The 17078-nt window shown below is 36.4% G+C and overlaps 1 protein-coding gene across 1 annotated transcript; it reads right to left on the bottom strand.

Annotated features, from left to right (window-relative positions):
• Positions 1-11146: 11146 nt before the first annotated feature.
• On the bottom strand, positions 11147-13643 carry LOC113281029. The gene is made up of 2 exons (XM_026529666.1): positions 12669-13643; positions 11147-11687 (listed from the first exon to the last, which is right to left on the bottom strand). Exons 1-2 carry the CDS (start codon positions 12948-12950, stop codon positions 11526-11528), a joined length of 444 nt encoding a protein of 147 aa, XP_026385451.1. The 5' UTR covers positions 12951-13643; the 3' UTR covers positions 11147-11525.
• Positions 13644-17078: the final 3435 nt, after the last annotated feature.

Genomic DNA, 17078 nt, shown 5'->3' with positions numbered 1-17078 from the left:
TCAAGTACATCAAGGACGATTTCTTCTGGCATGACGTGATTCTACATTCTCATGAAGATCCATGGCTACCGGATTTGATTGTGGTAATGGTGTTTTGTGATTATTACTCCCTTATGGGACATTTCCATCTTAATGAAGAAGACAATGATGAAGAAAACAAATTATTCAAATCCAAATGGCAGAATTTTAATTCAAATGCCATCCCTCAAGTATCATCAATTTCTGTTTTGAAATTCATGTATTCAGTACGATTGTGTTACAATTTACTTATTATTGTGATACAAAAAGTCTGTATTCTATTATGTTTTTCAATGATGTGTCTTAACATGATGTATACGATCTTGTGGGAATTATAAAATTGTCCTTCCTTTTTAAGGGCTTCACAAATACCCTTACGACCCAAAAAATATACCCCTCTGCAAACAAACCCATCTGGGGTCCATTAAAGCTTTTATTTTTTTTCCAAATTTATCCTCATATCTACCTAATATGAGTATCTTTGTTCTTCATTTCAGATCTAAAAGTTTTATTTGCTCTCACTTCCCAGAAAATACCACCACTGTATTCATCATCGCTCTCACCAGTATCGCCGCCATCGTTATCTCTGTCGTGGCTACCATAACCAGCACCACCACCACCATTTCAGAATCATAGAAATAGATTTAATAGAGATTCGAGATTGAGAAAGAGATATTCGATTGAAAATCAAACTAAACCCACCACTACCATCTCTGTCACCAGTATCACCATCACCATCTCCATCTACTTCCATCACGAAAAATCTATTGAACCAGACTCCACCACCATATCTCCATCTCGTCTCCACCTCTACCACCACCAAAAATCAACCTAATCCCACTACCAGCACCAGCACCACCACCATCTTAATTGGATCTGGCTTGAAGAACCTAATATCGACGACAACAATGTTACTAATTAAGGAAGATGGTACCACTGATATACTTGAGGGTGATTGATCGTTGTCGTATGCGTCAAAAATAAATTAGTTTCTTACTACTCAAAATATAAAATATAGCAAGGGCAAGAAAGGATCGTTCCCACGGAGAGGACTAGGTTGTCAATATGTTTCGCCTTCTTAGGCAAAGCAAGGGGGGACTTTGATGATTTATGTAAAATAAATTATACTAAAAACAAATAAAACAAAGCAAACACGCAAATCGAGGATGTGAAATATTGGATAACGGTTTCATCTTCAATTGTAAACAAGTTTTTGAATATATGAATAAAATTCGTATTTAATCTCTTTATCATCAAAATCCCTAGAATACCTTATTGCAAGAATACTCCATAAATTTCCTAAGTCATCAACACACATATTAGAGCTGCGAGTGTGAATTCTACCTAAAAAATAACCTAACGCCTTGCGCTAATCAAGTTCAATTCCTAGGAGCATTAAGTTTAAGAAAAAGAATAATCAATGCAATTGTCATACATTGCGCATAACAATTCGGACAATGGTCAATTTCTACATATGATCACAAGAGTGTATCACTACAAACCGTAATCATATCATGCTACTCATATTCAAGGTTATCGCTCGATGATGAACCCTAAAATAGTTATAGATATGGATGTAAGTTCAATTAATTCTAGACTCAACCAAACAAACATTCAATCATATTGCACTACATCAATCATGCAATTATTATAAACCGTAGAAAGTGAAAGATAATATTGAGAGAAAACTAATTCATTAAATCCATAACTTGTTTCCCAAAATCCAACTACATCTTTAACCAATAATAAAATTTTAGCTCATGTTCATGGAATTCATAACAAGAATAAAGAGAAAAGGTTTCATGTCTAAACCCTAGAACACAAAGTAGAAAAAGTGATGATAAGAAAGATTCCCCAAAAAGTAGAGAACTTTTCTATATATAGGCTTCGATTTCCTATCTTCTTAGGATTAGGATCCTTTTTCCCATTCAATTTCCAAGTCCTTGTCTTTGTAAAATTCCTCCTCTTGATCCTTATCCAATTAGGACACTTAACCTCTTCAAAATCCACTAAAAATCCTAATTTTCACGTCCATAGCAAGCCCAAAACGCATCCCTCATTTCTTTTTTTGCGCAAGCCCAATAAGGTCCAACAGAAACCTAATCCAAATTGGTTTCACCATTTTTCACATAACTTCTTCATACGAACTCAGAATGACCTCATTCTTTTTGCGTTCTTTTTGTATTTGAATTTTCTTCAAGATGGTCATAAGAACTCATGGATTTTAATGAGTTGAAATTGGTCTTTGGCCCTTCTCCCCAATTTTGGATGATTCCTTCTTCTTTTCTTCAGTGTGACTCCAAAGTAGCTATAAAACTCAAAACACGTGTAAAATACATAATTTACAAGAAAAATAGCAAAGAAAGCATAAATACTAGATATAAAATTAGGTGTTTTCCAACACATATCAGTGATTTAACTAATGATTTCCCTGATCGTGAATCTTCGTGTTGAGGTTCGTCTTTTCTCTCAGATTTCAAATTTTAATAGTTGGATTAACCTAACTTGATGAATGGTATTAAGGATTTATAGTGAAATTAGATTATTTTTGATGTTTACACAAAATTATTTTTTGCTCTGAATTTGATGGGTGGTAGTGATGGTGCAGTTGTTGGCAGTGTCTCCTTCGGCCTATGGCACTACTGTAGGTAGTGGTAATACAAACCAGTTATTGGTAATCTACTTAGATAGTGCTTTGCAAGTCTAATTGAATTGAATGTATATATACCTTTTTGTATATACATATAATAATTGTTATATGTTTGCATGAAACCTTAGTATTATTAAGGGTGGTGGTGGTGGCAGCAGCCATCTTCATTATACAAAATATTTTGGACTTCAGTTTTTGTGGGATCAACAATTGATCCAATTTATGGGATCAACTACTATTGTTGATACAATTTATGAGATCAACTCTTGTTGTTGACTTCATTTTTTATGGGATCAACTCTTATGTTGATAGCATTTGGATTAGCATAAATATGTTTGTTGTATAAATACTTTAACTTTTATAGATGTAAATTCTTCAAAATGTTGAATTTGTGGTGCAATGGTAGCATGACTGACTGCACGTTAGATGATGCATGTTCGACTCACGCCAAGTTCACTCATTCCTACATGTCAACTCTAACTCTTGATTCCATTTTTTGTGGATCAACTTCCGTTGTTGATCCAACTTCATGGGATCAACTTCAATTGTTGATCCGACTTAAATGGATCAACTTTGGTTGTTGACACTATAATCTGGAACCATTGTCCTGGGGTTGTACCTTTTTGTATCAACTTTGATTGTTGACTCCATTCACTGGGATCAACTTTGATTGTTGACGCACAAAAAAAAGGAATATGTATTAGTAAAGTTATTTTTGAACTTTTATTTTCTAGATCAACTTCGGTTGTTAGCACCTAATTTTGATGCCGGCGGCACTGGCGGCGGTAGTGGCAGCGACGGTCGCGGAAACAACAACAGTTGCGGCAGCAATGGTGACACCAATGATAATTTTGATGGTGGTGGTGAAATATCAGTGGCGGTGGTGAAATATTAGTGGTGGTTGTATTTAGTAAGTGGTGTTGGTGGATTGGTGGTGGTGGAAGTGTTGGTGGTGGTGGAATGGTGGTGGTAGTGACTGTGAAATAAGAAGAAAATCGTTAATGAATAAGGCTTGTAAATGAAAATAATTAGTATAAATGGAGGTATTAAGATAATATATATGTCAATGATAAGATTTTTAAATGATGGAGATATATTTATTGTTGTATAAGGATATATTTGTTGTTGATTAGGACACCATACGATTCGTGTTAATGTGGACATATGTTAGCACCAACAGGTATTACCTGTAGAATAAATTCACGCATATAGGTGAAATTAGGTGAATGTGGTGGCTTAGGCTCAGCTACTGGATAATGATGACTGCACGACATAATTTTGCTTCAACTGCAGGTACATGTTGATCTTGTTACGGTATGCGTTTAACTCACAAGCTAAGAAGTGCAGCACTGTAGACTGCAAAATATACGATGACACATAACACAAATGCTAGTGTTGGAAGCTTGAAATTTCTTTCGTAAAGCCAGGTACTGCGGTGGTTACGAAAAACGAAAATTACCCAAACTGGAAACATAAAATTTACGGTGATGAGTTCCTCCGGGGCCCACCGTCTTGATCATGATCATGTATATCCTATCAAAACATCAATATCATAAGCATCTTCAAACCCCGATAAGGAAAATTTAGCTTGATATCAAAATAAAGAAATAAACCTCTACGTGTTTTTTTATTGAAGGAAAGAGGTGATCCTCTGAATCAGTGTTCTGAAAACCGGTCCGGACGTCGAACCGAAAAAATTACTGGATCAAGGGTTGTTGGTTTAACCAGTGATTCAACGCGGGTTCACCGGGTCAACAGAAAAGAAATTATTTAGCAAGATATGAACTAGAATAAGCGTATTCAGGGACCAGAACAGATTTCTCACTCGTTATTTGCCCCTACTATTCTAACTTTTTACATTTTTCGCGGCTCAAGCCCTAAAATTTTAAAGCATCGCGTCTTCTTTCCTATTACATCTTCCTTCGTATTCCAACCTAACCATTTCTTATTGATTAGATCGAGATTTGTTTAGAGTGCCGCAACAATAATAAAAATCAAAGACTTGTTGAGAGTGCAGGCAACAACAATAAGGTGATCAATGTATTATTAGTAAAGATTCTTGGTGATTTTCATTACCGAACAGTTAACCAACACAGGCTTATTGGAGCTCTTGAAGTTGAAAAAAGTACTCTCCTCAAAACAAACAGATCACTAATAAATCATTCAAGAAATCAACGTGTGATTTGATAGTTATTTTCTGATTCAAGACTTTATGTTTGTTTCTACAACTCAAAAAATCAATTTGCACTCGCTTTTTTCCTTTACTGATTCGACCCATTGAAACAGTGTTGGGACGGCTGGATCACGGTCAACCCGGCCGGGTCACCTGGTCCATACAAAAGAAAACGATTTTTGGCAAATTTACTGGGCCACTGATGGACCAGCCCGAAAAAGTGACTGTGTTGCCGGTTTACTGGGCTGACCGTCCGAGCCGGGCTGGTTTTCTAAACACTGCTCTGAATTTCATTGATATAAAAAGATTGAAGAGGATATTATTTAGAGGATATTAATGAATAAGATGGTCAATCAAATTTTCTCCCCAAATTTTCTGAGTTACACGTAGGTGGCGATGTATGTGGCAATTCGATCCTTCATTTCTCCAGTGATTCACTTTAACTCAAAAGTGGATGCGGTATCCATGTCGGGTGCGTGCAGCCTATGTTCATGCCCTCAATCTTGAAGCCGGGAATCGTTTTCGTATTATGAGAAAAAACATTCATATTTGAAGTTATGAGAAACGCATCATGGCCCTCCTTACATCGTAAACACAAGGTTATTGATGACCATACGACATTTCCCAAAATACCTCTTAGTGTAACAAGGGGGAAATATGTTATATACGGAAGATATGTTCTCTAAACCTTAGGGGGAAGGGAACATCAAAAATGCTGGAAGTTTCGAAAACGCACAACGGTAGGTACCACCGCAATAATGCTAGTGAAACATCACAAAAAACCAACTGCAAAAGAATGCATAAATATATATATATATAAGGGTATCACCCAGGTTTTCGGCCTGGGCTCAACCTCTCGTGCGCCTTCGACGCGTCGGACTTTATGATACGGATGCGTTGCCAACGCTTAGAGTAGTACATCCATTGAATGTTTATTGATAATGTCTAGTTCTCTTAGTGTTTTCTGGAAATTGAATATTTATTGATAATGTCTAGTTCTCTGTTTTTTCTGGAAATTCAATTTGTTGATTTGTTTGCGATCCTTCTTTGGTTGATTGGTTTACAGATCTATGGATATCCAGGAACATGCTGAAGATACTGGTCGTCGTTTAATAAGGAGAAAAATCTATAATTACGATTCCCTGTACCTCTTCCAGATCTATTGTTTTTACATTCTACGGGTATATGCTAGGCATTCGGTGGTTTGGGCTGATATTAAGAATGGGGGATTGGGGCTGCCTTTTGTGCTGTTGGTTCTCTCTTTGGGAGCAATGATTGGTTGTTTTCGGTTTTTAGCAAGATGCTGTGTATTACAACCTGCAATCCGTTACTTATTCTCGAAAAGGATTTATACTCGAAAGAAGTTCAGCAAATACTTTCTCAAAGGTTTGATTTTTTTATCAACCATGGTCCGAACTGGTTCTTCTACGCTACATTGGTGTTACCAACCATGTAATGTTTGTTGTTAAATGGCTTCCCGGAAGCACCTACATTAACAATAACTAAACATTGAGTAAGGCTTGAGTGTTAACATGATGAAAAGATCTCCACTGCATGAGATGAAGAAAATCCAAGTCTAGCTTGAGTGTAACCATTAACACTGCAGATCAATCTTTATTCCAAACGCCAACTGCATATCATGAGGCAGAAGACAAACTATAAAAACGATAAAGGATAATCAAAATGAAAAACAAAAACGAAAGTAAACATATTCCATGAGTCGTTCCTTTATCTAACCACACTCAATAAGAATGATCAATATTGGCGCCAAAAAAATTAAGAAAAAACACAGGCAAAGAAAAATGCTGCCACATCGATCAAAAAAAGAAAGAAATGCTACCACTTCATTCTCAGCAAAAACTAATAACATGAATAGAAATGGTTAAATGAATGTATCATTTACAAAAGAAAATGTTAAGTAAAAGGTTACGAACTTTCATAGATGGACTGGGAAAAATCGATTTCCAAGAATAAACCGTGTTTTAGTTTTGTTTTGGTTCTCAGGAATGATGATAATCAAGCAGCATGTTCGTCCTCCAATTTCTTTTGATGTTTATTACTATCTGAAAAACAAACAATGAGAGAAAAACTTAAAATCACCAAAAAAAAAAAATGAGAATAATTAAGAGAAAAACTATCATGTCTCTTCCTAATGGTCGGAAGAAGAAAACTAATTAAGATGAAACCAAGCGAAACTGATTTGCAGTTTTGATCTCTTTCAATTGGGGAAGTTATAGAAACTTATGAATAAATTATCTGGAAGACACTTAGGGAGAAACAAAAGGAGGCTGTGACACGTTATTGCTGCGGTTTTCAATTTTGCCAACATTTAATAATATAACTTGACCCTTCTTGAAAGACAAAGAACGGTGGATCAGGTGATACTTACGAAAAAGTAAGGTGCAGATATTCTCCTGTTTGATTAAAATATCATGACCACTAATTGTTTTTCCCAAAATTATGGAAGGGCACACAAATCAATTAACTATGACACAATTTAATATTTAGTCGTATTTTTAGCATATTCTGACATACATGCTCGGTATAAGTTATGTATACATTGTAATACATTTTAAGATGAAAATGCGAGCTATACGATGAGACTGAGTTGCCATGATTCCGGTGGGAAATGAGGCTCTTCTCTGATCATTTTATTCCTATTTGCAAGAGTAGTGTGCACCTTGGATTGACCCGCAAAAGAAAAAGAAAAAAAAGTTCATCAGAAAGGCCATAAACTTATACCGACACGCCCACACATGAAAGAAAAAGAAAAAAAAAAGGTTCATCAGAAAGGCCATAAACTTATACCGACACGCCCACACATGAGATTCAAGCTATCGCATGCATATGAATCTTGGTTTAATTTGGTGGATTATGCAAGTCATGAACTTGCATTAAAGGCCGATCGAAATTGTTTCAAAAGCACGGCCATGAGAAAAAATGAAGGTCACAGAAATGACAGTACATGAACATATCATTTTCGGCCGATAATCTACATGTACGTAAACCGATAATCGGCCGATAATGTGCATGTACATAAATCATTGGTTACATGAACATTTCATTCCTTGGTGACACCAATCACTTTAACGAATTCTAGATGTTGTTTCCCTATTGGCTTAGAATCATTACTGCCATGAAATAATGGTGTCCCTGTGCGCATAATATCTTTCATCACCCTTGACAGATGGGAAATCCCCAGAAAATTCAACGGATTACTTTCAAGGCATGAGGCGAAAATTATTTTTAAAATGAGAAATGATGGATGCTGGGTTAGGCACTGTTGAAATTCTGATGTAAAACTTGAGGGTGACACCGAAAAAATATTGTCTCGGACCTCTTCATTTCAAAGCTATTGTAATTTTCATCCGAGGTTGGAAAATGCATTTGCTGAATTATACTCTCAGATGTGTTTCCGAAACGAAGTTGATCTGGCGTCGACTCTGTCATATATTTCTCTCAACGCTGTAGGTGGTTCACGTAGTAATGGAAGACGAACTTTTCGTTGAAGACAACATGTCCCAATTTTTGGGGTTCTTAGAGACGAACTCGTAAGTTTTTTGGTCTTTTGCTGACTCCATCCCGACCGCTCTTTGTCTTCCCCCAAAAGGCAACTACGTCATAGTTAATTGATTTATGCATACATTAACTTGGGTAGCCAAATTACATCCATTATTAAACATGTGAACTCCATCATTTATCTGATTTTCATGATTCATGTGTCTCCTGCATTCATTAACATAAATTACAGTTAATGAATAATGTGTAGTGCGATCAAGATTAATAATCCATTTTTTATCACGTAAGTTATTAGGTAAGTTATGAATTTGTTTCTGCAAATGAAGATAGTAGTGGGTTGCAGATATAAAACAGTGATGGTTTTATCACCTGTAAAACCGCCAATCGTAATGAAGATTTAATCCAGACCAGATTCCAGGTCAACAGAATGTAGATACCTATCCATTTATTTAACTGACGTTGACGTTGAGGATCCTGACCCCTAATTATCTTCCCATAATTAGCGATGAATCTCTAGTGTGATAATTTTCATTACATACTTGGACATAAAAGAACTTACACAATGGACTATAATGCGGTTGAATTAACTATGCCAAAGTGGTACGTGATAATGGCAAAAGAGAACACTTATTAACCAAAGACTGCATTCATTTAGTAATAACTACGGTCGACTACTCTAAGTTCGGCCAAGTGATTGGTCCGAGGAAGTTCCTTAGCTTGGGAAATGGGATGCCAGGTTAAGTGTCTTGCGCACTGTGATAGTCATAACTTAAGTACCAAAAAAGCTTGGTGACACTCGTATAGACAATACCAATTTCACTCCGGGAAGGTCCTCTCTTTGTTTTAGCAACAGAGACATTAAAGATTTGCCTACACATTAAAGACATAAACGTTGTTCTAAGAGTGCGCAAGAAACAAAAAAATCTACCCACAACCAATCGCCAGCGGATTAAGATACTCAAGCATTTTTAAATTTGTGTACATAATCCAATTGCCAAGTACGTAGTAATATGTGTTGGCCAAAAATAATATGGAATGCAAAATGATTCAACAACTTTCAAAGCAAAATAGAGAAGGCTTGGTGATTCACGTAATTAAGCATTTCGATCATTCCTAAAAGATTTGTTAAACTTCATAACAAAAATTGCTAAATAAGATTCTCCAATCTACAAACTATCACAATTTTTCTCTCTAGATCCAAAAAGATTACACAACAACACATACAGGATTCTAGATAAAATCAACCTCTCGTGCGCCTTCGGCGCATGGGACTTTCTGATTTAAGGAGTATACGCTACGGGTGGAGAACAGATACATATGGTAAATCAGATACTTCCTAATGACTGGATCAAGGAAAAATTAAATGAAAAAATAACAACCTATAAATATGTTCTGCATCATTAAAGTTTCCAAAACAAAACAAATTAGTCAGATTCAATACAAAAAATGGTTAAGAAACTTAATAAAAAACAACCAAAAACAGTACAGTCCTATAAACATTGCACTACATGAAAATCCATCGAAGCAGCAACTACAAAAAGCAAGATACTGAATTTTACTAATACCTAAAAGTTTAGACGATCAAACCGTGTTTGCTTTACTAACGTCTGCACAAAGAAAAGCAAATTGAAAGTGATTGCTTTTCTCACAACAAATATATTTACTCACAACAATTTGCATTACAATCCAAAAAAATATACCCATGATTCAGATTTTTCTTTAAAAATCAAATGGATAACACCCTAAGAGTTCCTGGCTAAATACAATACTCATATTGAGAACGAAAAAGAAACCAACAACAAATATGGATTCATGTAATTGTTCTAAACCAAAAGAATTTGGTGAACACAATTTTTGTACCAACACATAGCACCTGGTAAGAGGATTTAGGATTCTTTCAAAACACACGATTCGTCGCACTTACCGCCGAACACACTATTTTCAATTATGGCTACACTTTTCTCTTACTTTTTAGAATCGTTGTTGCAAAATAGGATCCTAGCTAATTAATCCGTTACCAAAGAAAATTTCATTTAAAAGAGTTGGCAATTACGGTTTCTAATGAAAATGTGGAGTTAAGTAGTTTGGGTAGTTTTCAAAAGGTGGAAGCACCTGCTAAAAGACACTTGGGCTCAAAAGAGAGTGGATGTAAGAGATCACGACACAAACGGAGTTAAGTAGTTTGGGTAGTTTTCAAAAGGTGAAAGCACCTGCTAAAAGACACCTGGGCTCAAAAGAGAGTGGATGTAAGAGATCACGACACAAACGGACGGTGGATGCCTTCAAACCGTCCGGCATCTCAACAAACAGACAATGTACATCTTCTCTATTTGGGATACAAAATCACAACCAGTAATTGTCTTTCCCAAAACACAACGAACGGCAAAGATCTCACTGTTGGACTACGAAATCGGTCCCCTAGTTGTGTTTCCAGAACCCATGTTGGACTACGAAATCAGGTCCCCTAGTTGTGTTTCCAGAACCCATCCTGGCCGCTCTTTGTCCCTCCCAAAAAGGCAACTGTGTCATAGTATATTGATATATATATATATATATATCATAACCTAAGAATCTGTTCTCATATTACTCAATTTCCTGACAAGATTAAAAAGACTAGTGCAAATATGTAGGATCAAGTGACAGCAGCAGTAACAGAAACAAAATTCTCTATGACAAATCTTTTTAGTTAAGCTGCAAAGGTGACAAGCAATCCCATGTTCAGACTGCAGGATATCCTACTGTGGGTATTAATTGAAGAAGTAATTAACAGTGTTTCACCATCAGAAGAGGAGACAACTCATTAATTGATTGATGCAAGTTTGTATTTCAGCAGAAAGAAGAAAAGATTGCAGCGAGGCATTGATGGTGAGTAGGCTATGGTTATTACTGAATTGAAATCGATTCCCTGGAAGCTCATTGCTTCTATTAAAGAAACAACAACCCATCTGTCCAAATCAGAAACGAATCTACGAGCACCTCAATATAAACCTAATAAAGGGTTCAATTACAAAATACGTAGAAGTTGTACGCATATCATTTCACCCATTCTGACAATAAAAGTTCGGAATGAAAAGACAAGAAAGTAATTGCAACCAAAATCCGAGCCAACCAGAATATGAGCCAACCAGAGGTAGGAAAACCGAACTATCAGATTTGACTACCCATTCAAAGGTACTCTGCAGCACCTTGAACAGTGGGGTCATTTGGGTATGCTGCTCGTATATCTGAATAATTAATCTGGAATACTCGATAGGTCTGGATCAACAGATGCGGGAAGAGATCGTCAAAGAAGCAAAAAAAAGATTCAATGCTATTCCCCAAGTCCCCCTAAAAAACAGAAAAAGTTAGTGTGCCAAAATCATACAAGGTAGATGCTGTTCATGCAACAGGCACATTAGAAGGCAAAGACGCCACAATACAAACAGGCTCAGACTCAATGTTATGAACACTACCCCTGTTGGTAGACTCAAGACATACAAATGTGTATATATATATAGATAGATAGATAGATAGATCTATATGTCGAAGTAACGTTTGAAGAGTTCAGAAAATCAACATGAGATTTGATGTGCAAGTGTGTCCCGTGTAGAACAGCTTAGGGTAATCACAAAAATTATGATCTCTAGGTCCTGTTTTCCCTGCTTATGAAATCCACATAAAGTGGATATGGTTCCCCCTAACATTAGGAGGAATTACCGCACACTTTTGTTTAACAACATATCATCATTGACATTAAGAAAGACAGATATTTTATGTTTCAGGGACAGTTGAATGTCCTATTCCTCCAGTACCAAAAAGAACACTCTTCTGTGTTTCATTGGAATAAAAGTTATGCAACGCTCCTGAATCTCAAAACTGGAAAATCACCATCCTAGCAAGAAACCTAACTGATTTCCTGTTATGTTATCTGACATCAGTTATAGCAAAGAAACCTAGCTGATTATTATTGTTCGACCTATCTTTGCCAAACAAAAAATCTACTTGTTATTAAGTTAGAATGTGCATATGTATTTGTCGTAACGTGGAAAGAACTGGGAAGTTCATCAGCCATATATGCTAAGAGTCCAGGATAACTTACAGATCCTGCAACCAAACTAAGACTGCAGGCACAGTTCAATAATTATGGCAATGGAGCTCAAATCTTAGACTTTCGAATATGCCACAACTACCTTACCTTAACGACAGTCTCCACTGTTCAAAACCATAGTGAGAGCCACTGAAGTAACAGCTTAAACCGCTCTAGATATAAAGTTATTCACGCCATCAATTCAAGAAATGTTGCGTATAGAACATGGAGGAAAAGCTTACCTGAGCCTTCCCATTGAGTTTATTAAAATGCTCCAGCTGGTTGCTCTGGAAACGGATTAGATGCACTGCACGTCTTTGATCATAAGCGAGTCCACCAGGAGGAGCTGTGGATGCTAATGTCGCTAATGCTTGAGATCTAGTGGCTAAGACATCACCCCAAAAATAAAATGTGGGACCGTTGACATCAATTTTATCCATCTGAGCCACAAATTTTTGCACTTTGAGTTTAACTAAATATGATGAAGTAGCATACCCACCAACCAGGCCAATGATATAACTCATATCGTGGAAAACCGGAGACCTTTATTTGGAATCCAATCGTATGGGTGCTTTAGTAAATATGTTGGGAATCTATCAAATAATACTCGCTGTGTATTAGATACTAATTCCCAATCAGAAGCTTCATAAGGAGCCCCGGGAGTTTGAGGTTGTCCCCGGAGAACTATAAATAGATCATCAAGTACAGGATTGACATTTTCATTCCCTCCATCAAGCAAAACATACTCTATAAAGCTGACATAACCTTTTCTGACATCAGTATCAGTGATATTTGAATCAATCTCGGTTACCATTAATTTAAAAATAAAAAGATTAGGATCCACATACTTCATGTTTGCAGGATTGAGATCTGATACGTTTATGTTTCCCTGTTTGTGTGGGTCATCTGATACCTCCAGCTTTTCCTGTATATAGGTTTCTAGGCCAGAGGTCACCTCTCTTATAAGCTTCAAACCAAATTTTGTGGACCTTCTATTATTCTGGAATCGAGTTTGATTAGACACAAAACTCAGTACTAAAGCCTCTTCTAACATTGGTAACCCTGCATTTATTACAGTCTGTTTCCCACCATCGCAGTAGGATTTCCATTCTAAAAGATTACAAGTATATGTTTCGCTTACCAAACATACCTGGTTGTTATTGAGAGCAGAAGGATCGATGCGTCCAATATAGTTCAATATATTAGTGCCGAAAATATATTGGAGACGCTTAAGAACATCCTGTACTCCAAGTTTGATAACTACCACTTTTTCTCAGATTTGATTAAGACTACCAGGTATGTTTACTTAAAATTAGTGTCTTAATCAAATCTGAAGAAAAAGTGGTAGTTATCAAACTTCTCCATACCCATGCTTCTTCTTGATTAACTGAACCAGGTCTCCACTAATTTTGCCAATTAACTGACCTTCACCTCCAAGCGTTGTTCCATGCCTTGGCATTTTACTTAAACGAATTTAACCTTCAAAGAAATGAACTATAAACTCAAATACTTCCTTACACAGCAGATTCTCAGAAAATTAAGGGAACAAAGATCTGATTTATATTTGAAACCCGATTAGTGGGGAAAGAAAAAGAGAAGAACAAGACCTAATCTCTTTACCAATCAAAAAAACCCTAATCTCTTTTATTTTATACAGGAGAGAGTAAGGAGAGAAATTACAATATAATCCTTAGCTATAAAATAGAAATTGGTTAAGGTGTACACAGTCCTATAGATGCTAAATTATTTTGTCTATAATATTATGACACAGGTCGAATATGATTATTTGCCCTTATATTTTCCTTTTTTTTTCTTGGGTATTATTTGAACTTCAATAGTTAAGAAGAAAACTTGTCTTGATATAACTTTCAAAGCGAAACACGTGGTGATGAGGTGGCTTAGATGGTCTCGAACTGATGTGAGAAATATATTGCTTGGAACTGATGCATGTGTGATGCTGGCTAAGGCTAAGTCATATGGTCTGCTAATCTACCAGCGTCTGCATCAGTTAGGATAACCTTCCGAGTCCTATGGTAGTACTAATCTAGCAGCTAGATTAGCAGTCCACATCACCGCCCAACGATGTTTGGTTCAACGCAACCAATCTCATTCGTCGGATCAAAAGATAAATTTCCTAGCGGTGAACCATTCAGCGAAAATGTGATTTTTGTGGCGCTGAACCATTCAGCGCTACTGTCTCGCTGTTAGTTCAAGTGCGAGCAAATGGTAGGAGAGAGAACTACTGCTAACAAATAGACAACACTTTTTTTTTGGACTGCAATACTTTTCTGCTAATCTAGCTCAATCTAGCCCGTAAGACTTAGCCTAAGTTGGGGCTTTCATGGGATGGTTTACTATTCAACCAACTTTGGTGGGCTTAAGTTGGTTGGGCTTCGTGAGAAATAGATAGTGATGCTTCGTAGATTGCTGGAATTACTGAATTAGAGCAGTTCTTATGGAATGAAAAAACTCAGAGTTTGTTCATTTTGCTCCCACTATGGAATGAACAAACATGAAAAATGGATATTCAAATCAACACATTTGTTAATTTGAACATCGATTCGGAACAACCAGCGCGGGTCTGAGGTAAAAACGCGCATTATTTCTATCAACGCTGGCGTTAGAAGGAAAAACGCCAGAGTTAGAACAACTAACGCGCGTCCTCAGTTATGACGCTAGAGATTTTGGTAATGATGCCAACGTTCTTTCGGTGAGCGCCAACTTCTACTCCCATCAGGGACGGACTCAGAAATCTTCATATGGTAGGGCTAGAATATCAATAGTTTTCAGTGTGGCCGAAAGCCGCGGCAAATTTTTTTGAACAGGTTAAATTAATAGTGGGCTTACTGAAATTTGTCTATAAAACACTAGATATATTGACAAATATAAGATTAAGATCTATCAATTTTAATTACGAAAAGTAATTGTAAAAATAAATTTATGATTTATAGAAGACAAATGAGAAAATATATGGATGCGATAAAGAAATTTTATGTTTTAAACAAGATTTTTGGGCTAAAAATTAATTGTGCTATAACTACAAAAATTAATTATAAATAGGGAAGGGATAATTACTAATATGAGAGGGTTAATTAATATTTATATAAAAATGACTTATACAAAAAAAATTTCAGGCTAAATATAGGGACGGGCTATAGCCCGGGTTAGCCCCTTGCTAGGCCCGTCCCTGACTTCCATCACGGCGCCATTGTTCCTTTCATTTGCCTATAAATTCAGTTCGTCTACAGACTTAGACTCACACCATCCTCAACATTACACAATTTCCATACCGTCTCTAACTTTTCTTTTTCTTCTCAAACAAAATTATTCATATCAATTCAATCTTTCAGAAAAATTCCATCTTTAACAAATATGGCTTCCTCACATCAACAACGATCACCACAACAAACACAAAAATAAACACAACAATCACAACAAAGGAACACAAGAATTCGTGGTTCCAAGTATACGATGGATGAATACGAGTCACTTTGTAGAAATTATGTATTCTTTACATTAGATGATATCAACAGTATTTATCAAGAAAAAAACTTTTTACGGTAAGATTTTACAAAAATTTGGTGAAGAAACCGGAAACATTCATGGTCGTGATGTTGATGGGTTGTTTCATCGTTTTTGCACAATTTCAACATCCGTTAGTGAATATGTAGCTTTGGTCACTCAAATGTGGAATAACAGAAGAAGTAGTCAAGGAGAACCGGATGTGGAACGAAGATGTCAAGAAAAGTGGTAAAGATCCCACAAAGGTTCAAGCTTCCAACATGAAAATTGTTTCAATATTTTGAGGGTGCTTAACAAGTTTAATCCATACTTGTTGCAAGGTCATCAAGTTCCTGCAAGATCACCACATGGTCCGGTCTCGCAGGATTTTCAGAATGCAGGGCCTTCTTCCTCACCTGATGGAACTCCATGTAGTCAGGATCAACACAATAGCAATTTAAACGTTAACACCAACTGCAAGAGAAGAAGAGGAGGTGGTGTGAAATCTGCAAAATCAAAGAGAGACACAGCCCAACGAGCATCAGAATGAGGTTCAAGCGAGTTCAACTATGCTGATCACAAGGCAATGGAGATGCAAATGGAGGCAGATAGAGTCAAGGTCTGTGCCATTGCTTTAAATAATCAAGTGAAATGTCGTCTTTCGCGGGAACAATACTACATGGATTTTAAGATAAACAAGTTACTCTCCTTGGACAACGACAAAATGAATGAACGACAATATGCTATATGGACTAAGAAAATGGATGAGGCCGAACAACGACAAGTACAAACCGATCAAGTCTAGGATGAACAAGTCCCAAACCAATAAACTGAAGTCACCCCTCAGCAAACTGGCCAGTATGTGAATGCGGATGACGAAGATGATGCCTCAGAAGAAAGAGAAGAGGGATTCAGTCTTGCTAATGAATAGAAAAGTTTAGTTTCATTCAGTGTAGTCGTTTTAATTTAATTTAGTTTTAGTTCAGTTTAGTTTAGTTTTAGTTCATTTAAATTTACTTTTAATATAATTGCCTCAATTTTAACAAACGATTTTAAATTTAAAAACATATTAATTAAAATAAACCATAACTTTTAATATAATTGCCTCAATTGTACACGTGTATCTCCCTCTTCCTCTTCCTCTTCTTCTC

Source organism: Papaver somniferum, chromosome 5 (genome assembly GCF_003573695.1).
Source record: "Papaver somniferum cultivar HN1 chromosome 5, ASM357369v1, whole genome shotgun sequence".
NCBI classification, from domain to species: Eukaryota; Viridiplantae; Streptophyta; class Magnoliopsida; order Ranunculales; family Papaveraceae; genus Papaver; species Papaver somniferum.
The sequence above is the reverse complement of the archived record's forward strand: the minus strand, read 5'-3'. Positions and strand labels throughout refer to the sequence as shown.